The sequence below is a fragment of the Ahaetulla prasina genome, chromosome 12 (assembly GCF_028640845.1).
Source record: "Ahaetulla prasina isolate Xishuangbanna chromosome 12, ASM2864084v1, whole genome shotgun sequence".
Taxonomy (NCBI): domain Eukaryota; kingdom Metazoa; phylum Chordata; class Lepidosauria; order Squamata; family Colubridae; genus Ahaetulla; species Ahaetulla prasina.
This window is the reverse complement of record NC_080550.1, coordinates 25,083-51,412: the sequence shown is the minus strand read 5'-3', so window position 1 is coordinate 51,412 and position 26,330 is coordinate 25,083. Positions and strand designations below refer to the sequence as shown.

Sequence of the window (26,330 nt, the reverse complement as noted above, 5' to 3'; positions counted from 1 at the left end):
CAAAGCTAAAGAGTTTGTTTTCATTTTTCTGTTTACACCATTCTGCATTTCACTTCTAGCAATTAGTTGATGCAGAAAAAACAAACACCAGTTCCCGGTCCATCAACTGTCAAGTATATATACAGTTCAAAATGAAGCAGGTTCTGGCTCACCAAGCGTCTGTAAGCCAGCCCTTTGAGAACAGTTAAGGATCTGGGCATGTTCAACAATCAGGAAACCAAGGTGTTTGTAAATTGTGGCCGCCGGGCAAGATGGGTGGGCAGAGTGGCCGCCGGGCAAGATGGGTGGGCAAGCAAGATAAGTCTTCAGAGCGGAAGGACTGTCATATAGAATGAAAAGGAAAACATCGAAGAGAATAGGGAAAACTCTGCTCCCAACATGGCTGAAACAGTAGCATTGAACTCGCCACGCTTCCAGCCTTGACTAGCCGCTCCCTGACGGCGACGCCTGGCTTTAGGCAGCTCGCTCGGTGCGGGACCGGGGCTACGCCAACCCGCGAGACCACCGAAAACCAGGGCCGGATCCCATCTCCTCCGAGCGCCGGGGAACCTTTGTTCTGTCTTTGGTTCCCGCCGGAAAAGGGAGGGGCTGCGCCGCTTCCGGTCAGTCCCGCCCTCCTTCCGCCCTGGGCCATGTGGGACGCCGACCAAGTGGCGTCCCTCTGCTACCGACATTATGAAGCGCGGCTGCCGAAGCAGGGGAAGCCGGGACGCGGCACGCGCGAGTGGACTGAGCTGGCCGCGGTGCTGCGGGCGGAGCGTGCGGAAGGTGGCGGGGCGCCTCCCGGTGAGGCCCTCGACAGGGAGTCGAGTGGCAGGCCGGGGACGGCGGGGTGGGGGCGCTGCTCTTTCCCCGTCGCGTGACCTGCCTTTTCCCCTCAGCAGTGAAAGAAGTCGTGGCTATGGGAACCGGCACGAAGTGTATCGGCCAGTCCGAGATGAGGGAGACGGGTAAGCGGGGCTCGGTGGGACGCGAGGGCCGCCCTGGCTCCTCCGGCGCCTTCTGACCCGGCCGCGCTGCTGCTTTACAGGGGACGTCCTCAACGACAGTCACGCGGAGGTGGTGGCCAAGAGAAGCTTCCAGAGGTGGGTGCGAGAGAATTCAGGCAGTAGCCGCCGAGCAGTTTGAGAAGGCTAGTTGATTCCTAAGGATCATCTGAAAGAACTGCACTCAACTGCCTCTCCATTCCTAGGCTAAACCCACTTCTTACACTCCACGAGGCCTTGAATCTGGCGATCTGTGTTCCTGAAGAGATTAGATCCTGAGCTAAACCTGTTTTCTTCCAGCTTCTGGCAGTCATGTTGACATTTTGGATTTTGTTTAAGCTCTTGTCTTTCTGGGCCAAATACCAAACTGTCCTGTAGTTAAGCTGAGAAAGACCATCTGGCTCAAAGGTGAGGGTAGGCTTGAATTTGGGCTTCCCCTGTCCTAAACCAATACTTGTACATCACAGCAACGCTTATTTTTTCTACTTTCTTTTGAAGGGAGATTGATTTTCTTGTTGATGCTTTACAGGTGATCCTCAAGTTATGAATGTAATGGAGCCTGCCAATTACATTCATAACCCGAGGATTCGATAATTTAACTTGTTAAATGAAAAACCCCACCTCTCCACTCCCCAATGCATTAGTTAATCAAATGCACTGGTCTTTAAGAGTGCATGGGATACCTCAGGAAAGGGGAGGACCATAAGAGGGATAACACCAGTGGTGGGATTCAAGCTTTTTAACAACCTGTTCTGTGGGTGTGGCTTATTTTGGGGGTGTGGCTAACTGGCCATGTGACCGGGTGGGCGTGGCTATGTGCATAGGGACTACTCAGAGGGCTGAAAAAAGTCATTTATGACCAGTCTTCACACTTTTGACTGGTCCTTGAACTTACGACCATCCTCACATTTATGTCTGTTGCAGCATTCTTAACAACCGTGTTACTCATTTCATAACTAGTGCTTCATGTGACCGGGTGGGCGTGGCCAGGTGGTCATGTGACATTGCTTCTTTGCCCTAATGACAGTTTGCTGCAAAGGTTGTAACTGTGAAAAACGGTCATAAGTCACTTTTTTCAGTGCCATTGTAACTGTTGTAAGTCAAGGATTACCTGTACAAAAGCAAAGGAGCAAACAGACTATCTGTTGCTTGTTAAACCAATTACCAGAACAAATAGACACAGGAACTAGTCAGATTTCCGAACCTTCTTTTCAGGAACAGAGATTAACATTTTTCCTTCCAAACAAAGCTGAATAGGGAAAATTATCTCATCGCTAAACACAGAATTAAACTTCACCAAAAACCAGTTTTAGACCAAAAGTCAGAAAGAGTATATAAACTCACGTTTGAATGTCAGTCTTTCTAGCTAGCCAATAAGCCTTGCTGAATGTCACTTCATCTTGGTTCCTTGTCATTAAAAGCTTCTGCTTCGTTATTCAATTATTTCTTTAAAGTGCTGATCATTGCACCCTGGCTGGAAGAACTCGAACAGAGGAGTATTTCTTCCCAACAGCAGTGTAAAAAGTTTAAAACAACCCTTCCCCTTTAAGAAAATTAAGAAAAAAACAAACTGAGAAACTCTGTAACTGCTAAGAATGTAATAAGGGTTAATAAGGGCCGGTTTAGCTCACGCTGGTAAAGCCTGTTATTAAGAACACAGTAGCCTGCAATTACTGCAGGTTCGAGCCCGGCCCAAGGTTGACTCAGCCTTCCATCCTTTATAAGGTAGGTAAAATGAGGACCCAGATTGTTGGGGGGGCAATAAGTTGACTTTGTAAAAATATACAAATAGAATGAGACTATTGCCTTATACACTGTAAGCCGCCCTGAGTCTTCGGAGAAGGGCGGGGTATAAATGTAAACCAAAAAAAAAATAAAAAATTTAAAGGGTTAAAATTAAATAATAATAATAATAATAATAATTATTATTATTATTATTATTATTATTATTATTATTATTATTATTATTATTATTATTATTATTATTATTTTATTATTATTTTTTTTTTTTTTTTATAAAAAGTTTTATTTTTACAATCATATCAAATAATTCATCCAATGTACAGTTATATACAATTAGTCGGGCTTGCCCAGTCACCACCACCCTTTTTAACACTCTTCCCTCTTCTACCTTCTTTTACTTTCCAAACCTTCCTCTCCTTCTCTTATCTACATCCACTCCTCCCTCCACCCTACACCTTCCTTCTCCCTCTACTATCCCTCTTCCTTCCTCTTCTCCTCTTTCCTACCTCCTACTCTCTCTTTTCTCCCTCCCCACCGTTCTAAAATGGTAACTATGCAGACCCGACCCTACATTAATTATATTTCTTCAATAATCCCTGTACATTAACCATCACTCCATCTCTACCCACCCCCCAATTCCCTCCCCTTACCCCCCACCCCCACCCCGACTTCCCAGAACAAAATGCAGGGTATCAAAACTAACAATCATAATCCAAAATAATTCCTAAATTATAATCTTTAGTCACACCACACTTAGTCACACTCTCAATTCCCCTCTCCTTCAAAAATATATCTAATACAAAATATTTCCTAAATTTACTCATATGCTATTCGATATTTTTTTTTTTATCTGATACTTATTTTAAATATAATCAATCCACATTTTCCATTCTAAAATATATTTTTCTAGTATATAGTCTTTCAAGTAAGCGGAGATTTTTGTCATCTCTGCCAGATTTGATACTTTGAGTGTCCATTTGTTGTTTTGTTTTGTCCATTCTTCGATTGTAGGTAATTCTTCTTTCTTCCAATACTGAGCAATCAAAAGTCTTGCGACTGTTATTAAGTTCAAAATCAATTTAGTCTCTATAGCTGTATAGTCCATAATTATTCCTAGTAGAAAGAACTGCGGAGTAAACTTAATCTTCTTTTTCAAAATATTCTGCATGATCCACCAGCCTTTAATCCAAAATACTTTAACTTTTATACAAGTCCACCATATATGGTAATAAGTAGCATCTTCACAATCGCATCTCCAACATTTAGCAAGATCTAATATGTGTTTCTTGTAAACAGGTAATGTCATTTTTAAATTATTTCAAATAATGAAATACTTTCCTTCTCTTCATGGTGAATTCAGGCCATTAACATTCCAAGATAATAGTTTAATTGCCATTATCGCCAAAGGAAACTTTTGGAACACCAGCCGCAGATCACATTTTACTTTAGGCCTTGCTCCTCCCACTGTTTCCATTGTAGTAGTTGCCAGTTGTTGTTGTGCCTTCATCTCTTGTTCCTTGCGTTTAGCAGCAGCTCTTGTCAGCCTTTGTTCTTTTGAATCTAAACCCGTCGTAGGTATTTCCAACACTTGTAATAAATCTTCTTCCATCACAATCTGTTCTTGTACCTGCTTCACTTCTCTTTCCTTCACTTCACTTCAGCCTCCCTTCTTCTAGCTTCCAATGGGGGAAGACTTCCAATACCTCAACATTCCAATTCCAATACCTCAACATAAAATTCTCTTGCTTTTCCAACCGTATTGAAACGATGTACTTTCCCTGCATAATATACTATTATACCAGTTGGAATATCCCATCTATATTCAATCTGATGTTTTTTAAGTTCATTCACCAGGAAGGCAAATTCCTTCCTAGCCCTTAACATTTTTGGTGGAATTTCCTTTAATATCAAAATATCTTGACCAGCAATCTGAATCTTCTCCCCCTTATATGAAGCTTGCAAAATCTGATTTCTCACTGTTCTGTTTGTAAAATAAATAACAACATCCCTTGGCAACTTTTTTTGCCTTGCTATCCAAGAATTCACACGATATATTTTTTCAATTTGATAAGCCACATCTGCTGGACGAGCTGCTAATATCTCAGCAAATACTTCAGAAAAAATTTCCCTTAAATTCTCTTCCTTATTTTCTTTCAAACCTCGAATTCTAAGAGCAAATTCCATATTTCTATATTGTATCAAAACTATTTCATCCTCTGTTTTTTCCATTTTACTTTGAAATTCATCCATTTTATTTTCTAATTTTAAATTATGTTGCTTAATTTCTTCAACCTCCTCTTCCAATAAAATCACATTCGTTGCCAAACTTTGTACTGCCATTACAAATCCTTCTTTAACTTCTTTATTTCCCACTTGAATTTCTGATATCTGCTCTTTCATTTCAGACATCTCATCAGTTATTACTTTAAATTTTTCTTCTATAAAGCCTTTTAAGTTCTCTTGTAACGCCTCTAAATTCAATGTTCTAGTCTCTGCTGTATGAGCTGGAGAGGCACCAGCTGATAAAGTTCCAGAGCTCTTTGTTACAGTAGACTTTAATTGTTTGGCTGCCATCTTCTATAAAATTATTTATTTATTTATTTCCAACTTAATATTCACTTTAAATCTTCTTAACTTCTGAGAAACACAGTCTTTTAAAGCAGTATTTAAAAAATCTCCCTAGATTCTATCAGCAGGCAGCAAAGAGTTAAAGCAGCAAGTAACATGCAAATTACCAACTGCAGAGGCACACGCTGAAAGTATCACTTTCGCTTTCCACTCGTTAACTTGTTAACAGCCTCCATTTTCTTGCTGTTTTCAAGCTTGTTACAAAGTATCGGGGAATCGGCTTGGCTACTTGCTTAAAGTTCTCCCACTTTCGTTCTGTCCGGTATAATCCTTTATTGTCCAAAATAAATCTCGGCGTTTGGTCGTGGTGATTGGTTCCGCCAAAGCAGAAGAATCCTCGGATCTGGAGCACTTCGGGTTACTGGAGGGAACTTAACCCTTCAAACCCCTTTTTTCTCAGGGGCTTTAGGGAAATTCAACCTCTGCCCTCAGCTCACCCCTTCTCCTTCTCCCGAAGAGGGGGTTTTCCGAACCGCTGGACAGCAGATTTAAGCTGTCCTAGCGATTCCACATAATCCAGAGGTTGGTGATCGTAAAGATCACCGCCATCACCTACGGTGCCAAACCGGAAGTCTATCTATTTTATTATTATTATTATTATTATTATTATTATTATTATTATTATTATTATTATTATTATTATTATTATTATTATTATTATTAATGGAGAGGCAGTTTCTTCAAGCAGGACAATAAAGATTAGGCTAGGAAACACCACCAGAAAGTTGTAAGTCTTTACAGGCTTAACCCTGTAAAGTGAAAAAACAAAACAAAAAGAGATTTCTTCTAACAACCGGTTCTCTGTACTGCTTAACTACTTAACAACGAGTTCTACCGAACTGGTGCGAACCAGTAGAATCCCACCACTGGATAAAACCACTGTCTCTGGCCACCAAAGGTTTCCCCTGATCCACTGAGGTCCCAAGCTCTTCTCACCCCTTGGGGTCCCAAGCTGCTTGGGCTTTCCTCACCACCCTGTCATCAATTGCTCACCTTTGGTGCCATGTTTGAGAGCCCCACGCTGCTCACGCTCATCTCCTGTGTGGCCTTGGAGGCTGGAGCCCTTGTCCAGACAAGTGAAGAAGCACCTGGCCATCCTCTTCCCTTTCCTGCTGAGCCCAGCTTTTCTCACAAGTGGCTGCAGCCCTGCCCTTCCACTTGCTGATGCACCAAACTGGCTGGATTTCAGCAATTGCACTACTGTGGAACTGGAGAACATGGTGTGCCTTTGCCCCTTGTCCCTCTTTTCCCTAACATGCTCTGAGGCCTTTTTCAAATTGCAAGAGGGGCTTCCTAATCAAACCTGCTTTCCAGCTCCGTCACATTTTACCCCGCAGCTCAAGAGTCTCTGCTTTCACCAGAGAAATGGAAAAGCTGCGTCGCAAAAGGAAGAAACATGCAGGGAAACCAAAGAAGAATCCTCCAAAGTTGTTGCTTTCCCCAATGCGGAGCAGGAGGGACCATGCAACTCCATGAGGCAACTAACAGAAATGACTTCCAGAAAATTGGAAATGCTGGTCTTCCTTTTCTTTTTAGCCCCAAGGAGGAAGCTTCCAGGCAACAGACTTGGTCATTCCCCGAAGTTGTCTCGTGGATTTATATGGTCTCTCCTGCTCTGCATTGGGGAAAGTGACAATTTTGGAGGATTCTTCTTTGGTTACCCTATTTATTTCATCCTTTTGCAACACAACTTTTACATTTTTCCAGTGAAAGAAGAGTGTCTTGAGCTGCAGGGAGAAATGTGATGGAGCTGGAATGCAGGTTTGATTAGGAGCCCCTGTCGTGTCCACTCCCCCTCCGACGACCGGGTCTGGGAAGTCTGTATCAAGCGTGGCCACGAAGTCTCTGCAGCTTTGCCAAATTCCTTTCAGATTTCTCAGGGCAGGCAGGAATCCAAGGTGTGACTTCAGCAAATCAGATGAGACTTTGCTTGACTCAAGGAATGCCAAAAAGCAGATCCTCTATATAGGCCATGGGGTGTGGCTCCATGACTCAGCACTTATCCAGGCCTGCTCCTCCCTTCCTTCCGCCGATGTCGCCTCTCAGATCTCCGGAAGTGGGGATCCGTCCACTGTGAATTCCCTTCCTCCGGATCTGCTGCCGGCAATTCTAGCACGTGGCTGGCTTCGTGCTCACACGCTGTAGGAGTGAGGTTTGTTTGTTCATTCCTGACATTCTGTCCGGGCATGGTGCCAGGGCTGGGGGCTAGAGGCATGCGAGGCCGTTCCTCTTCATTATCAGACTCTGAATGGATAGCAGGCCCGGCAGGAGGAGGGAGGGGCCCGGCTGAGGAGAGGAGGGAGGACAAGGCACAACAGCCCTTCTTGCGATTTGGAAAAGGCCTTAGAGTGCATCTAGCAAGGGAGGGGGGCAGGGATCGGAAGGGAAGGGGAGAGACTGGTCTAGCGCTTCTCCATTTGGCTGGACAAGGGCTCTGGCACCCAAGGCTGTGCAGGAGGTGACCGTGGGGCTCTCAGGCTTGATGCCAAAGGAGCATGTTGTAGCGTCTCTACGGTCATTCGTAAGAGCGAATGATTGCTGTGGTGCTGCAAGATATGTGACTAGGACCAGGTCATAAGTACTTTTGGTGGGGATGTTGTAATTTTGAACATTCAGTAAGTGAACGTTCAAGGAATACCTGCATTGGTTTTCTAAAAGTGATTCTTATTGCAGGACATTTTTAGGAAAGGTGGATTGTAGATGTAAATAATGCCCCCAACTGCAATAATTGTCCTAAGTTATTTCTGGCAGTTACCGAATTCTCTTCTCAATTCTTTCTGGCCGAAAGAGCCCCCTCCCTTATATTTTTCATTAATTAGCTTAGCTGTCTTTTTCTTTTCAGCAGCAAAAAAAGAAGTTTTCATAATTTTTAACCAAGTTCTGGGGCCATATTACTCTTCCGTGTCTTAAGAATGGCAATTATTCTGTACTTTCTAAGGATTCTATCCTCTTGCCCATCAGGTATCTTATTCATCAACTTTGGCTAGCTGCTGTAGGTCAGGAGCCTAGCATTTTCACCCCTGGGACCGAAAAAGGGAAATGGCTTCTCAAACCGCTTATCAGCTTTGTTTTTTTTACCAGTCGCACACCTTGTAAGTATTATTGGAATAATTTCATTGACTTTCTTATATTTGGGAGAATTGCTTGTCACCTTGGTAGGCGACTTAGTACTGCTGCATTTTATTTGAGTATATGTTGTGGAAAGAAGGGAGTTAAAGTTTAGGTAGTGGAAGTACTCAGTTTCTTAATGGGACAACAGAGTGTGGACTGGAGAGATCATGAAAGTTATTTGGATCAGTACCTCACTTTGATAAGTCACCTGAAAAACTTCTCAAGATCACAAAATGGGAAATACCTTTACATTCTCTGTATGGAAAGACTGGATATTAAACTTTTTTAAAAATTACAAAATTATTGGCTGATGTGTTTTTAATCTGTCGCAAATTAGGGGTCCTTGGTGCTCTCTGAGCTTGGTTGTTGTAGACATTTAATTACCCAAACTAGTGCACTGATGACGTTACCTAATTTGGGTAATGAAACTTCTACAAGAAAACAAGCTTCAAGAGCACCAAGGACCCCTCATTTCAACCTTGAGCCTCAAAGATTCTCTGTTATCTGCTGTAAATAAAATGCTGTTGCTTTGATAATTGTATATATTATTGAATAAATATATGCAAAAGTCCAGATGTAGAGGTTCAAATCAATTTAAACCTTAAAAACTATTCCAATTTACATATACTTTGTTTGGTTATGAAATCATAGAATCATTCAATCCTACAGCTAGTTTTTGGTAGATCCACTTCACTTTGTCTTTCTGAAATTTCACTGATGCTTGCAAATAATATAATATTTTGGCTCGTTATACATACTCTGGCTAGAAGACTGTTAAATCTGTTCATAGAAAGCGGTGGTTCCAACTCAATTGTTATTTTTATTTATATTACCGTATTACAAATAAAAGCAGCATTGCTAATATATTCCTATTTACTAGCTGATATTTTGTTCCTGTGCTTTTATTTCATGGAATTTAATAGTTTGTTAAATTATTTATTTATTTGTTTGTTTATTTGTTTGTCACAAAATTATATATAAGCATAAGCATGAAATAACTATATGAAATATAAGCATATATATAACCATAAATATGTAATAACTATATGAAATTGTATACAATCAAAGGGAATATTAGGACAGGAACGGTAGGCATGTTGGTGCTCTTATGCACGCCCCTTACAGACCTCTTAGGAATGGGGTAAGGTCAATAGTAGATAGTTTTTGGTTAAAGCTTTGGGGATTTTGGGAAGAGACCACAGAGTCTGGTAGTGCATTCCAGGCATTAACAACTCTGTTTCTGAAGTCATATTTTCTGCAATCAAGATTGGAGCGGTTCACATTAAGCTTAAATCTATTGTGTGCTTGTGTATTGTTGATTGAAGCTGAAGTAGTCTTCAACAGGAAGGACATTGTAACAGATGATTCCATGAGTTAAGCTCAGGTCATGTCGTAGGCGGCAGAGTTCTAAATTTTCTAAACCCAGGATTTCAAGTCTGGTGGCATAAGATATTTTGTTGTAATCAGAGGAGTGGAGAACTCTTCTTGTAAAATATTTCTGGACACGCTTAATTGTATTAATGTCTAAAATGAGGTATGGGTTCCAGACAGGTGAGCTGTATTCAAGAATTGGTCTAGCAAATGTTTTATATGCTCTGGTTAGTAGTGTAGTATTTCTGGAGAAGAAGCTACGCAAGATTAAGTTTACAACTCTTAAAGCCTTTTTTGCGATGTAGTTGCAGTGGGCTTTGGTACTTAGATCATTTGATATGAAAACTCCAAGGTCTTTAATGGGGTGGGGGTCATCTATAAAGTAGTGTCCATCGAGCTTGTATTTAGTGAAGAGAAGTTGCTTAGGTTTCTCAGGAAATTGGCCTCTTACCAAGACACCATTCCTTATCATTAGATAATTGTTTTCTGATGTTGAAAATATATCTCTTCTACTCTTTAAGTTGTACACTCTTTTGTTTTTTGTAGGTGGGGATGGCTCCATTATCCCAATGATGGAAATGGATGCCCAGCCATGTTTGCTCCTGAGCCTTAAAAAAGTACCCAGAATGAGCAGCAGTGACTGCAGAGTACAAGAGAGCTATAAAAGGGAGATTGAAGAAACAGTCACTGGTTCCTCTCCCAAGAAACCAAGAATGGATGATAGCAATTCTATCAATAATTCAGAGTTCCCAGCTGATCACCTTAGAGGAACCCAAATAGTGGATCTACATAGAACAGGGGCCAAATGTGTCCAAGGAGAAATAATGGATTCTCGAAGGCCAGGCGTTGAATATCATACCATAGGGCTGCTACGGATCAAACCAGGCCGTGGGGCCCAGACAGCCTCCATGTCTTGTAGTGATAAACTGGCACGCTTGAATGTTCTTGGCTGGCAGGGAGCACTTCTGATGCATTTCCTTCAGCAGCCTATCTACCTGCCAGCCCTGGTGGTGGGTCAGTGCCCCTACAGTCGGGAAGCTCTGCACCGGGCCATTGTAGCAAGGTGAGTAAGTTATAACTAGGTGACCATGATGGGACAGCACAGTACTTTAGCAGTGCAACATGAAGGGATACCTTGTTCCTTTTGTAAATCCTCAGCAGTTGTGATGGGATGGCAAGAGATGCAGTTACCTGGAAGAGCAAACCGCCTCTTGAGTTTATGGAGATTATTCATGATGAAAAAGATGTGTGCACCGATGCCTAAATTTTCAGCTTACTCTTATGCTAGCAAGGTCCTGGGTAACTGACATCTTAATGGATTTGGAGAGGTCTTTATATTGCAAAAATGTGCAATTCATATTAAGCAAATTAAGACCCTATTCATATTTTATTTGGCTGTTGCTGGTTAGAAAGGGTAAATTAATTGCTGCGGGACAGAGAACTCTTCTTTTTCTTGTTTTCTGCTTGTCCCAAACCTTGTGCTGCTTCCAAGATTTAACAAGAATGGCTTTAATAATCCCACAATGTCTTTACAGCTTCAAGGGATAGAAACCTATTTGAAATAAGCAAAGGAGAAAGCAGTACATCTCAGATCATTGACAGTCTCATTCGTCATCTTCAGGCTAGGTGTTTACAGCCGTGCTTCTAGGAGAAAACACCTAGCCTGAAGATGACGAATGGGATTTCGTCAAACGCCGCCAAGACACTTCCAATTTTACACGGAGAAAACCCCATCCAATCAGAGCACAGAAAACCCCATCCAATCAGAGCACAGAAAACCCCATCCAATCAGAGCACAGAAAACCCCATCCAATCAGAGCACAGAAAACCCCATCCAATCAGAGCACAGAAAACCCCATCCAATCAGAGCACAGAAAACCCCATCCAATCAGAGCACAGAAAACCCCATCCAATCAGAGCACAGAAAACCCCATCCAATCAGAGCACAGAAAACCCCATCCAATCAGAGCACAGAAAACCCCATCCAATCAGAGCACAGAAAACCCCATCCAATCAGAGCACAGAAAACCCCATCCAATCAGAGCACAGAAAACCCCATCCAATCAGAGCACAGAAAACCCCATCCAATCAGAGCACAGAAAACCCCATCCAATCAGAGCACAGAAAACCCCATCCAATCAGAGCACAGAAAACCCCATCCAATCAGAGCACAGAAAACCCCATCCAATCAGAGCACAGAAAACCCCATCCAATCAGAGCACAGAAAACCCCATCCAATCAGAGCACAGAAAACCCCATCCAATCAGAGCACAGAAAACCCCATCCAATCAGAGCACAGAAAACCCCATCCAATCAGAGCACAGAAAACCCCATCCAATCAGAGCACAGAAAACCCCATCCAATCAGAGCACAGAAAACCCCATCCAATCAGAGCACAGAAAACCCCATCCAATCAGAGCACAGAAAACCCCATCCAATCAGAGCACAGAAAACCCCATCCAATCAGAGCACAGAAAACCCCATCCAATCAGAGCACAGAAAACCCCATCCAATCAGAGCACAGAAAACCCCATCCAATCAGAGCACAGAAAACCCCATCCAATCAGAGCACAGAAAACCCCATCCAATCAGAGCACAGAAAACCCCATCCAATCAGAGCACAGAAAACCCCATCCAATCAGAGCACAGAAAACCCCATCCAATCAGAGCACAGAAAACCCCATCCAATCAGAGCACAGAAAACCCCATCCAATCAGAGCACAGAAAACCCCATCCAATCAGAGCACAGCCAAGCTCCCACCCAATCAGTTCAAATCCCCACTAGCAGTTAAAAGGAAGAAACAGTCACTGGTTCCTCTCCCAAGAAACCAAGAATGGATGATAGCAATTCTATCAATAATTCAGAGTTCCCAGCTGATCACCTTAGAGGAACCCAAATAGTGGATCTACATAGAACAGGGGCCAAATGTGTCCAAGGAGAAATAATGGATTCTCAAGGCCAGGCGTTGAATATCATACCATAGGGCTGCTACGGATCAAACCAGGCCGTGGGGCCCAGACAGCCTCCATGTCTTGTAGTGATAAACTGGCACGCTTGAATGTTCTTGGCTGGCAGGGAGCACTTCTGATGCATTTCCTTCAGCAGCCTATCTACCTGCCAGCCCTGGTGGTGGGTCAGTGCCCCACAGTCGGGAAGCTCTGCACCGGCCATTGTAGCAAGGTGAGTAAGTTATAACTAGGTGACCATGATGGGACAGCACAGTACTTTAGCAGTGCAACATGAAGGATACCTTGTTCCTTTTGTAAATCCTCAGCAGTTGTGATGGGATGGCAAGAGATGCAGTTACCTGGAAGAGCAAACCGCCTCTTGAGTTTATGGAGATTATTCATGATGAAAAGATGTGCACCCACCACCAACACGGCCAAACAGCAGCAGTGCAGCTCACCAGCTCAAATCCCCCTGCAGCACAGATTAGACTGAGCACAACCAAACCCCACCAACACAGGACACACCCCAGCCAATCAGAGCACAGAAAACCCCATCCAATCAGAGCACAGCCAAGCTCCCACCCAATCAGTTCAAATCCCCACTAGCAGTTAAAAGGAAGAAACAGCTGCATCACACATTGCTCCCAGAAGCACTTGAAGCCTGAAGATGACGAATGGGATTTCGTCAAACGCCGCCAAGACACTTCCAATTTTACACGGGAGAAAACCCGAACAAACAAAGACCTATATATATATATATATATATATATATATATATATATATATATATATATATATAGGTAGGTAGGTAGGTAGGTAGGTCGGTCGGTCGGTCGGTCGGTCGGTCGGTCGGTCTTTGGTTATTCGGGTTTTCTCCCGCGTAAAATTGGAAGTGTCTTGGCGACGTTTGACGAAATCCCATTCGTCATCTTCAGGCTTCAGCAGCTTCTAGCAATGTGATCGCAGCTGTTTCTTCCACTGCTAGTGACGATTTGAAGATTGGGTGGGAGCCTGTGCCTGATTGGATGCTGTGCTCTGATTGGCTGTGTGTCCTGTGTTGGTGCAGCTGGCTCAGTTCTGCAGCACCCACCACCAACACGGCCAAACAGCAGCAGTGCAGCTCACCAGCTCAAATCCCCCTGCAGCACAGATTAGACTGAGCACAACCAAGCCCCACCAACACAGGACACACCCCAGCCAATCAGAGCACAGAAAACCCCATCCAATCAGAGCACAGCCAAGCTCCCACCCAATCAGTTCAAATCCCCACTAGCAGTTAAAAGGAAGAAACAGCTGACACATTGCTAGAAGCAAGCTGAAGCCTGAAGATGACGAATGGGATTTCGTCAAACGCCGCCAAGACACTTCCAATTTTACACGGAGAAAACCCAACAACCAAAGACCTATATATATATATATATATATATATATATATATATATATATAGGTAGGTAGGTAGGTAGGTAGGTCGGTCGGTCGGTCGGTCGGTCGGTCGGTCGGTCTTTGGTTATTCGGGTTTTCTCCCGCGTAAAATTGGAAGTGTCTTGGCGACGTTTCGACGAAATCCCATTCGTCATCTTCAGGCTAGGTGTTTACAGCTTCGTGCTTCTAGGAGAAAACACCTAGCCTGAAGATGACGAATGGGATTTCGTCGAAACGTCGCCAAGACACTTCCAATTTTACGCGGGAGAAAACCCGAATAACCAAAGACCTACATATATATATGTGTGTGTGTGTGTTTTCTGAGGTTTTCGCGGGTGTTTGTATGTAGGTCTTTGGTTATTCGGGTTTTCTCCCGCGTAAAATGTCCTTTCCAAAGGATTCAACTTTGCAGTCACTCCCAAATACATCCCCACTGAAACCATTATATGCGGAGTTGAAACCAGCCTGACCAAAATCAACCCCGATGATGCTAACAAAATCAGACTCGAAATCACCAACATCCTCTGCAGCAGCAAGCCACCCAAAAGCAACTTACCCAAAGAGGAACAGACAGCACTACTTAACCTGAAAAAAGACACCAGCATAATAATCCTACCAGCAGACAAGGGCAACGCCACGGTGGTTATGAACACATCTGACTACCAAACCAAATTAACCAACCTACTCCAAGACCCTGCATACAAGCCCCTAAAAACAGACCCCACCACCTACCTAGAAAAAACCACTAGATCCAAAATAAAAGCCTCCCCCATCAGCGAAGAAATCCAACAAAGAATCATTCCCAGAGAGAAATGATCCAGATGCCCTAAACTCTATGGTCTCCCCAAGATACACAAAGAAGGAACCCCACTCAGACCCATAGTCAGCTCCATAGGCTCACCTCTACAAAACCTAGCCAAATTTCTCGCCAAACAACTACAGCCCTATGCAGAATCCATTGCCTCACACGTAAAAAATTCATTCCAATTCATAGAGATCATAAAGAAACAAAACGTACAGCCCAGCGACCTACTCGTGAGCTTTGATGTCATATCCCTCTTCACCCAAGTGCCAATCAAAGAAGCCTTGACAGCTATCCAAAACAAATATAACCCCCCCAAGCACATCCTAGATCTGACCAACCACTGCCTATCCAACACATACTTCATCTATAACGGACAAAAATAAAAACAAATAGAAGGAGCACCCATGGGATCACCCCTCTCACTTGTCATTGCCAACCTCTACATGGAACATTTTGAAACCCAAGCTCTAGAAAAATCTGATCACAAACCCAAACTCTGGCTCAGATACCTAGATGACACCTTCATAATCTGGCCACACGGGAAAGAAAAACTTGACAACTTCCTCACACACCTCAATAGCCTACACCCCAAAATACAGTTCACCATGGAAACAGAAGTTAACAACCAACTTCCCTTCCTAGATGTCTTAGTCTACAGGAAACCCAATGGCTCCCTAGGACACACCATCTACCAGAAGAAAACACACACAAACCGCTATCTGCATGCACTTTCACACCACCACCCAGCACAGATCAACTCCGTAGCCAAGATACTCATCTCCAGAACAAAAAGCTTAGTTGACAAACAACACCTAAAAACCGAACTGCACACTCTCACTAACGTACTAACATCTAATGGATTCCAGAGAAATAAGATTACCAAACTAATCCAAAAAGAACCCACTAAAATCCAAGACAGAGAACAAGAAAATGGCACAGCCCTCCTCCCATATATAAAAGGCACCACAGACAGAATCAGCAAGATCCTCCACAAACACAACATCAAGACAGCGTTCTGCACAAACCGAAAAATATCCACCATCCTAGGAAACCCCAAAGACAAAATTGAGTTAGAAAATCAAGGAGTATATGAAATCCCATGCACCGCCTGCCCCACCACATACATCGGACAAACCAACAGAAGAATAAGTGCACGCATTGAAGAACACAAGAACTCGGTCAAAAAAGAGGAACCAACTTCTTCCCTGGTCCAACACCTTAAAGCCACAGGACACGATATTGACTTTAAAAAGACCAGAACTATTGCCAAAACTGAACACTTTAACATCAGAATAATCAGAGAAGCCATCGAGATAGAAAAATGCCCACACACCATGAACAAACGAGATGATACCTCCCGCCTACCAGCTATTTGGAAACCCGCCCTTATTGACAAACGAGTCCCTAACATGAGGAATGACACCAGACCCACACTCATGAGGTCCACACAGGATGTCACCACCACACATCCACTCAGAAAGCAGACCCAAACCCACACTGATCATGAAACATGGCCAAGGACCAGAAGCCAGACCGCAGCTGCAACATTAGCCATTTCAAACCCCTCCAATCCATACACGCAGCAGACTGACACCCACTATGAAGATGTAGCACCACCACGAACACGAAGCCAAACAACAGCAATGCAGCTCACCAGCTCAAATCCCCCTGCAACTCACATTAATCTGAGCACAACCAAGCCCCCACCCAAACAGCACACCCCCCCAGCCAATCAGAGCACAAAAAAACCCACATCCAATCAGAGCACAGCCAAGCTCCCACCCAATCAGTTCAAACCCCCACTAGCAGTTAAAAAGGAAGAAACAGCTGCAATCACACATTGCTCCCAGAAGCACGAAGCTGAAGCCTGAAGATGACGAATGAGACTTCGTTGAAACGTCGCCAAGACACTTCCAATTTTACGCGGGAGAAAACCCGAATAACCAAAGACCTACATACAAATACCCGCGAAAACCTCAGAAAACAAATATATATATATATATACACACACACACATATTATATACACACATTATTCCTCCCCTCCTTCCTAGGTGTCATCTAGTCTCACATTTGCCAGATGGTTTCCAGGTTCAAGAGTTGGAAATTCTACAGTCCCGGCTAGGTTTCATCCATAGTCATGAAGCAGCCAAGTCTGGCCATTTTCTGGGACAAGGAAAGGTAGTGTCCTGTGGCACAGGTAAATATCACAGAAAGAATATGAAGGGGATGAATTTGTGAGAATTCTCTTTTACCCTTTCACATCCTTGCTTATTAGGATAGATTGTGGTGAGCTGGTGTGTTATGGGAACTGCATCTTTGGTCTGTTACTAGAGCTGTGCAGACTGAGACTGGGTCTTTGAGCAAATCCCTATAATAATCACTTCCAGTGGTGTCACTGTGACATAGGAAAGACAACTGATGAGCTAGGAGGAGAAGGCTTGATTAATGACAAAGAAGGTGGTGAATTTTTATTATTCACATGCATGTTGCATGTGCACTTACCTAATAAACAAACAAACAAACAAACAAACAAACATGTTACTGGTTGATGAACTGATTCCTGATTGATATTTTATTTACTTTGTGCACTGCCTGATTCTCAACATCTGTGGGCAGTTCATAAAAACAAAACTACAAATCAAAAATGCAGCAATAAGGAAGAAATAAGAGATGGCAAAACCAGGCAGCAACAAAATACACCCACTCCTCCGAAGAGGCTTACCCATCCTAGCCAAAGGCCTGGGCAAAGAACCAAATCTTTAGGGTCCTTTGAAACGCCAGTAGGGTGGGATCCGTCCAGATTCAGGGGGAACTTCATTCCAAAGGGCAGGTGCAGAGAAGGTGCATTTTCAGAGTCCTGGCAGATGACATTGTTGAAGGAAACTAAATTATGCCAAGCGTGTCTGATCACAACAGCCTGGGGAGATGGTGAAGTCATAGTCAGTTCTGGGAATTTCAAAAGGGTCTTGGAAATCAGTTATTCTGAACCACTAATTAATAGAATGGGTGGTGAATCTAGACCTTGAAAGACAGAAGGAAGATCCTTATCAAGGCAACAATCAGATAGATAAAGCTTAAGCCCAGGCCAGGAAAATTGTTTACTTCTTAGGCCATCCCCTTAATTCTCATGAAGATAAAAGAGGGAGGAAGTAAAGCACATTGAGGCTTGCAAGATTCTGTTACTGTAGCAGTTCTAATAAAAGTAGCTACATGGCATCTAGTTTTTAGCTTGGTATTTATAGTACTGACCAATTATGAGAGTGACTTTACTTCTAAGCCTGCTTTCCAAGAAAACAGTAATCTGAATCTTATGTAAAGTTATGAAAGAAGCTCATGGTCCTTGGACGCTGTCCAAAATGGGGTGTAGCTTGAAAAAAATCCTGTCTAAAGGAATTGTGTTGCAGCAATAGAGATAGCACCTGTTTCTTTGAAAATAACTTCTCTTTCACCCCATTTTCCAGCTATCAGTTGGAGTGCTGTCCCAGAGCATCCGTTAGATGTCACTTCACATGGTTTTAGACAAGGGACTTCCAAGAAAAGGATTGGGAGCTTGACATCCAGGTACATGTGCTGGCCTAGGGATTCTGCCTAGATCCCTTTGTGTGGAGTGTTGAGTCCACAGGGATGGGGTGTATATGTGTGTCAGCAGGGGGTGGGGGGGATTGAAAGATCACTGTATGGCAAAACAAAGAGCTCTGGCTGTCAATACTTCATCCTAGATCTCTCTCTTTTTTTGAAAAACAAGTTTTATTTGATTTTTTTCTTTCATATACATATTTTAGAACAGAGTATTGACCGGATCATATCTTATACAACTTGTGATGTCCAAACACAATTTACATATTTCAATTTTTCCCAAAATGTTATTTTTCCCTATTTTTTTATCTTGCCTTAATGCCTTCTATACTTACTATATAAACAGTATCACCATCCGCCCTTCAAATCCTAATTTAACATTATCTCAATTATCTTATCCATTGTTAATCATACATATTCTCTTCTTTCATATTAGTTCATTCTTCATCCTAACCAATTTTAAGTATACTCAGGATTGCCAGCTCCCTTATTTTACAACAATCCTTCTTCTCCTCCTCTCTTTCCCTTCCCTCCCTCCTTCTATCCTTTTTTACTTTTTCTCCTCTCCTTCTCATTCTCTCCTTCCCCTTCCTTTCCCCCACTCCTTCTTTCTTCCTCGCTTTCTAACCTTCTCTCCTACTCGTTACCCATCCCTTTCTTCCTTTCCTTTTTCCTTTCTTCTGTTCCTCTCTCTCCTTCCTCTCTTCTCCTCTCCTATCTATCCCTCTACTCCTCTTTCCATTCTCTCTATTGTTGTATTCATTTTCAATTCAGTATTTTCCAAAATGGTATCCGAGCAACCCCGATTTTTTCTCCATTTATTAAATATGTTTCTCAAAATCCCCATCACATTTTTTTGTTATTAACAATGTATTTTATCTTATTCCATTCTTACATTGAAACCTTTTAATTTAATTAACCTTCCACCTCTTATTTTCCTTAATTCCTAATTTCTTGTTTTAACATCAATTATTTTATTTCATCATTTACAACATCTTTTTCTAAATCCCCATCACACTTTTTAACATTTCTATTTTGTCTCTTGCTTTCATTTATTAATAATTAAGCCAACTTACTTCATATTTCATTTTTTAATCTATTTTACATTAAACAATATGTATCATATTTACTTCTTATCTATAACATTTTAATTTTATATCTTAATTTCAGTTATTTTCATAGTTAAACCAGTTTACATTTCATATTGCATCTGCTGATCCATTTTACAATAAACAATGTACTTCATCTTGTTTGCTTCTTACATACAATTTCTACTATTTACACAATTCCCTTAAATCAACTACTATATGCTCTATTTCCCTTCCTTCTCTCCATTATTCTTCCCCTTTTAACCATTTTCTTTTGGTTTCTCCAAAATTCCACTTAATTTTTTCCTCCCTTTGTCCCATTCTCTTATCTTCTTCTTCTTTTTATATTTATTGTATCGTTTCCCCTGCATTCTTTCTCTTAACTTTTAGGACTGTTACTCTCATAATTCTCCCCGTTTTTACTGAGTCTTTTCCCATTTCCTTCTCTTCCTGTCTTTTCTAGGAGATATTTCCCCCATCCATTCTTGTTTTGTCACTGTCAATCCCAATGTAATTATCTATCTTTTCATCTTCAACTATTTTCCCTTCAATATTATATTCCTGTTTCTCATTTATATTTTCTTTTTCCTTTTGTGTGTGTTCTAACTAGGCTTCTGCTTCTTTATTACCCTTGAATGCTTCACGCATGTTTTTAAGCATCTCCATTAATTCCTCATACTCCCAATGCTCCATATTGCCAATTCAATTTTTTTTAATATTTTAATTTATATTTAATTAAAATTCAAGTCCATGTAGTCTCTTTTTTTACTTCCAAGTAATATCCAGTTCAAATATTTATCTAGTCCATTCCAAATTTAACGTTATGTTATTTTTCACTTTCTTTCAAAGTCAGAACCCAGCTGTTTAAAAAGGAACAAATACTCCTTAAAGTTCCTCACCATAGTCAAGGTCATTGCTGTTCCTTCAATTTTCAAAACAATTGTTGTTGTGCTTTCTTTCCACCAGCAGATGTCTCTCTCCAATCCACAATTCCCAAGACAACGAAGTAACACATTTGCAAAAATGTTTTAAATCCACATAAAAAAACACTTTCTCTTCAATTTCTTTTCCTTTTATTATTTTTAATTTCTCCAAATTCCATTTTAAATGCAATTATAAAATTTCCTTTCTTGTGCTTTGATATTTTAGCTTCCTCTTTGTTCTTCTTTCCAATATCAAAACTGTCACAAATAATTAAAATCTTCATTAAAAAGTGCTTTCCTTCACTTTTCTTTTTCCTGTATTATTTTTAATTTCTCCAATTTTAAATCCAGGTAGAAACTTTTCTAACTTCCTCTTTGTACTTCTCCCTCCATTAAAATTCCCAAGTGCCAATTAGCTGCTTATTTCTGCGCTGGGACCTCTTTTACAATTTTAAATTCCTTTTTTACCTATGAGTTGGCCAATCGCTCATCTGGTATCAATATTCCATTCAAATATTGTTTCTGCACAAAATCTTAATCAGGTTGCCCCAGCTTCAGAGCGGTCGTTTTAATGGCCGCCACCCCCGCCGCCGGGTCAGAGAGCTGCCTCCGACCCTTTGAGGAACTTGCCTGTCCCTCTTGGTCGTCCGAGGTGCCTCTCCTTCACCGTCCCTACAAGATGGTCTGAAGACCCCCCGACTGGTTTGGCTGGATTTTCATGAGGCTCATCGGAGCCTGCTATTTTCCAGCCAGTCTCGCCGCAACCCTTCTGGTTCCTCCCCAATCCTGGATCTCTTTTGGAAAAAAAAACCTATGATGTGCTTGTTGTTTAGTTTCTTGCAGAGTTGCTTAAGGGTCTTACGTGTGGTAGCACTGTATTTGACATTTATAAACTGACTTTAAAGCATGGCCCTGAAAATCCATGCTTTAAAGAATACTGTTCCAGAGGATCACCTGTGGGCAATGTTTTAGCAGCCAGGGACTTCCTGATTTTTCCTCCGATTTCTGTAGGGGCATGACTTGAACTCTTAGTGTCACAAAAGTCAATACAGCCAATATTTGGAGATAAATTTAGGAGCACATTTTGGCCCCTTAAAACTAAGATTAGGGAAAATAATGGTGTATGGGATTAATGGAAGTGTGTTAAGTAGATGAAATGAAGACTTACACTTCTGTTTTGCCCCTTAAATCTTCTGAGCGAACAAGGCCAAATTTTTCAACTGATGGTGGTAGTAAAATAGATGGCGTCCACATGTGGGAAGTTGTTTCCTCCACCTGTTATAAAAGAATTGAAAAACTGCCATCACCTTTACAAAATATCTTAAGGGTTCAGATTGTGAAATTCTGAAGTTTATGAGACTATTGTATGAGATAATTAGATGCAATATGATAAGCTTCTAACTAGGCTGTGGTCCCCTTACTGATGATATCCTGAAGTTTTGCCAGCAACTGTGGCTACCATCTTCATAGGTGAAAGTGGTCTGCTTTGTACTTGAGATTGGTGCTGGCCATGAAAGTCTACCTAATATATAGATCAGCTGATTGATTAAATAAAGAAACTATAAATGCACTCTTAGTATTCTTTGTCCTTATTTGGTGATTTTGGATTCAAGTTGTAGTTATTAAATATTTGCTTGGATTTTAAATTTCCTGTTGCCTGTGCCTGATTTATTACTTTGGCATGTCATGTGCCTCTTCTTGCCAACAGATTCCTGTCTGCCTTGGCTCTGCCTAGAGAGCGATGGAAGTGTCCTTGTTGCAGTTCAATAGAACCAGCCATTCGGATGGCAAAACGGGGGATCTTTGGGTTGATTAAGAAAAAGCAGAGGTTGGAGCAAATAGTTTAAAGCCTTGCATGAGTTAACAAGTGACTTTTGCTGAGTATTTTCTGGATAAGGAGATAAGCCATGCTGGTTGTATGGTGATCACTTCTTCCTAGGACAGTCATAAACAGATTGCAATTACCTCCTCCCACATATGGTTTATGACAAAACAATTAATAAAAGTGTGCATTTAATAAGGAACAAATTCACCTGACCTACACCACATTATGTGGTATGAATTCCTATCTAAACTTTGCAGCTGTAAAACTATTTGTGCTAAGAGCTAAAGTCATTTGGGAGCATATAGGGAGGTGATAAAGCAGCAAGGCTCGAAGAGTGTTTATATGCCTTTGTGTTGCACTTCAGTGTTTTTTTACTGGCAACTTTACAGAAGACAGAGACTAATAATTAGTTTTGAGAGGACAGAGTTTGACCAGGAAGATGAACTAGGTAGGTTAGCTAATTTGGGTACTTTTTATAGGATGAAGCTCCATCTGATCACTAGGAGGAAAGCTTTTTGATACATGGATGGTAGAGATGTGGACTTTCATTGCTTAGAAAGTGGATATAGTTTGTAAGAAACTGTAGGGTTGTAAACAATCTGTTAATCAACATGTGCAGCCTGTGAGTGAGCATCTAAGGGATAATTTGTCCCAAATGTGGTCATTCTGGAGTTTTTTTGTGATTGCTAACAGTTAATATATTGCCTTGATGACTCATAGTCAATTGGTAGTCATCTGCAATACTCATGGTTGACACTGAAAGTGGTACAGCAGACGTTGGATTTAATGCCTGCAAGATTTATATACCAGGCTATCATAAATGCAGCCTTCAATAGCAGGGTGATGCCTACAGTTACTCGATGTTACTGAGCACAAATATCACCAGTGTGTGTCATTTCTATACCCTCCAAAATCATTTGGGCCAGATATATGTGGTGCATATTGGTATGATACATCTGATATTTGATTTTAAACTATGAATTTAGGAATAGCTTTTTAAAACAATTTCAGCAGTAATTAAATGAGTATCTTTCGGTAAAGCATTCAGATATTAGATTCTTTTGTAATCAGCCAGCTACAGCAGTTTGATTCCACAACATCAATTCTCTTGGTAGCTGGGCATCTTGCAGAGAAACAAATATTGCAATAGTTGTTGTGGTCTTTTGCTATGGGAATTTGCCAGAAAGTATATCTGACTGGAACTTGATCTGCTCTTACTGACAGGTCTCGAATTTGCAAGGTGGAACTTTTCCATGCTTTTCTAGAGGTGGTGGCCAGCATTCCTCCGAAAAACCTACCAGAAACTCTCACGTAAGGCCAGGACTGTTTATAACACTACCTTACTCTCTTCTCAGATCATGGTCATTTCAGGGTTTCTTTCTCTCCTATTCAGTGCATCCAGTTTTTGGTTTTTCCACTGCTGTGCGTCGTATGTTTTGCTCTGATGCTCTTTGTTTGCTGTTTTGAACCCAAATGTGCACATGAAGGCTTTAAAGATCAGCTTCATTATACTGAGTCTTCCCCGTTGGGATTGCTGCTTTGCCTCATTCCCATAGCAGGCCTACCTTTTCCTGTCTCTTGCCATCCCAGATCTACCTCACAGAGCAGTAAATCTTCCTGAATGACAGGGATTGATGGAGTGATAGTGCATTCCTTGCGAAATTTTGGTCAAATGCTACTCATGTTTTCACTACGCCTGCCTTTTTTGAAAATATTTTTCAAAATGATCACTTGCCCCAGGCACATTTCCATGATGAGCAGGCAGCTGCGTTCTGCTTTATATTTGCATGAAATTAGATGAAATCTAAACTACCAAAGATAGAGGATTTTGGTTGTATTCTGCTACTCTGAGAAGGCAAAGATTTTTTTTTGTAGTCCTTAAAGGTTGACAACTGCCATTTTCAGTACAGATAGTTCTTGGGTTACAACGACAGCTAGGGCTAGAATTTCAATCACTAAGCAATGTGATAACAATCCTGCTGTCCCCATTGCCATTATTAAGCAAGGACCTCGTGTGATGGCAACTAGCAGCATGCTGGCTTCCAAGAAGCAAAGTCAATGGGAAAGCTGACAGAAGCCACAAGTCCCGGCAGCTCGCAAACAGGCCGCTGTGCAGGGGCATTATGCAGTGCAGGTGAGGGCCATACAGCTAATAAAATGTGAATGTAAACAAATATGAATCGAATAGAGATGAGCGAACATATGCCAACCCCAATACAGCATTCTAAACATTAGTTTTGATTTTCAAGGCATTCCTGAAGCAAAGGTGTCACCTGGATTTCATGAGGTTGGGCCCGGTATCCCAGAAAAATACTCCTCTCTTGTCCTTTCCTGAATCTTCTGCTTCATTCCTACCCTGCATGAGGGAACCAGATAGGGAGAATAAACTGAAATATATATAGCCCTGCATGTATCTACTTGACAAGCCATATAGGACCTATGAAGGATCCTCTTCTGGCATAAGACTTCACAACTTTGCACTCATGTAAGACGGGCCAGTCATTTGGCAACCAGCTCAACCCAGCTCTCCAGGTTTGACATGTTGCTGCATAGCTCAAGCGATTCAGGCATCTGCTATTTCTTTGGGGTAGCAAAGACCACATCTTGCTTTTTAGAGCCTCACTTGGAAGATGCCTCTGCAAGAGAGCCCAGAATGTCAGCCACAGAGTTGCTAATGGGCAGGGACTGGTTAAGGGACAACAGATGTTATATTAGCAGAGTTGTTATCTGTCTACCTGTCTTGTCTATATCAAATTTATATAGCCACTCATCTCACAAGAAGCTTAAGTTTAAACCCTGGTGGAAAATTGATGGTTTTATTGTGCAAGCTCTATAGGGTTAACATGTTTAGCAAATGTTCACCTGGGTGGATTGCCTCATAAGAGGGCCAGTTCTGCCAGAACCAAATGAGGAAGTGTTTGGAAAGCCTAGGTGCCCTTGTGGAGAGGCGATAGCTTTTCTTCCCAAACTTTTGTGAAACCAAGCCTGTCATTGTCCACCTTAAGTTTCTTTGCAAGACAGTGAACGCTCACCCTGGATTCAGGCCCTGTGTTCAGTAGTCTTTTCTGTGCAAGAAGGCAGAACTGCCAGTATGCTTTCCTCCTATATACAGTAACATTGTTTAGTAAACAGATGGTTGCAGCTTTTGGCAAGCCCCAAGAAGGCTACGAAAGGGTAGCGTTGAATGTTTGTCCAGCCATGCCTTGAGCCAGAGAGTAGAGGAGTCCATCCCAAGTGTCATTTGCTCTCTTTAGAGCCAAGAGACTGCAGACATACTGGGAGTACAAAGAAGCTGCTGCTTCATATCAAGAGGCGTGGAAGGAACTGCGCAGCCAGACCTTTGGTGCCTGGGTGAGGAACAGCCGTCATTACCAGTACTTCACATGAAGAATGAACCGAGTGACTGCCTGACTATCACTTACGCATCTCTCAGCTATTTGGCACAATTAATGCTCCATTTTATTTTTTTTACCATAGCAAATACTAAGAACATGTCAGTGCTTTTGGTACTATTCCTCTGAAAATGATGTCTTCCTCCAAAACACATTGGGAAGATTTTGGAATAAAGTATATATACGCCTTTCCTTCTGCTTGACTAAGTGTTTATATTCTGTTCGTGTATGGAAATACAGGGTGGATTTTTGTTGATTCACATTTTTTTGTGAAAATCTCTCGAGGCTACACACATCCCCACCTTGAAAAAGGACAGAACATTCTGAATTTGGCAAGAAGGCATATACAGCTCTCCTTGCTGCCCTCTGGACTTGGAGTCTCAAAAATACTATAATAAACCCTGGCCCCCGCCCCTTCAATATTTACTCCCTGGATCGTTCTTTCTCCAAGTCAGTTTTAAGAATATTTATTTATTTATTTATTTATTTGATTTTTATACCGCCCTTCT

The 26,330-nt window shown here is 41.8% G+C and overlaps 1 protein-coding gene and 1 long non-coding RNA gene across 8 annotated transcripts; one reads left to right on the top strand and one right to left on the bottom strand.

Annotated features, from left to right (window-relative positions):
- Window positions 1-251: 251 nt before the first annotated feature.
- Window positions 252-26,013, top strand: ADAT1 (adenosine deaminase tRNA specific 1). Of its 7 annotated transcripts, XR_009151970.1 has the most exons (11): window positions 252-786; window positions 882-950; window positions 1,031-1,085; window positions 8,319-8,449; window positions 10,386-10,902; window positions 17,069-17,214; window positions 18,479-18,578; window positions 22,313-22,432; window positions 23,654-23,740; window positions 24,432-24,563; window positions 25,684-25,815. XR_009151970.1 is itself a non-coding variant. In XM_058155686.1 (10 exons), the coding sequence occupies exons 1-10, from the start codon at window positions 633-635 to the stop codon at window positions 25,814-25,816; spliced, it is 1,509 nt and encodes a 502-aa protein (XP_058011669.1). In that variant the 5' UTR covers window positions 271-632; the 3' UTR covers window positions 25,817-26,013. The 7 variants fall into 7 exon arrangements, 5 of the variants coding, with proteins under 5 accessions (XP_058011669.1, XP_058011668.1, XP_058011671.1 ...); XR_009151971.1 differs by lacking the exon at window positions 22,313-22,432 and having other exon boundaries at window positions 266-786; XM_058155686.1 differs by lacking the exon at window positions 24,432-24,563 and having other exon boundaries at window positions 271-786; window positions 885-950; window positions 25,684-26,013.
- LOC131184444 (uncharacterized) lies at window positions 20,668-25,181 on the bottom strand. Its single transcript, XR_009151972.1, has 3 exons — window positions 24,703-25,181; window positions 21,773-21,879; window positions 20,668-20,862 (listed from the first exon to the last, which is right to left on the bottom strand). It is a non-coding gene; the product is annotated as an uncharacterized LOC131184444 (long non-coding RNA).
- Window positions 26,014-26,330: the final 317 nt, after the last annotated feature.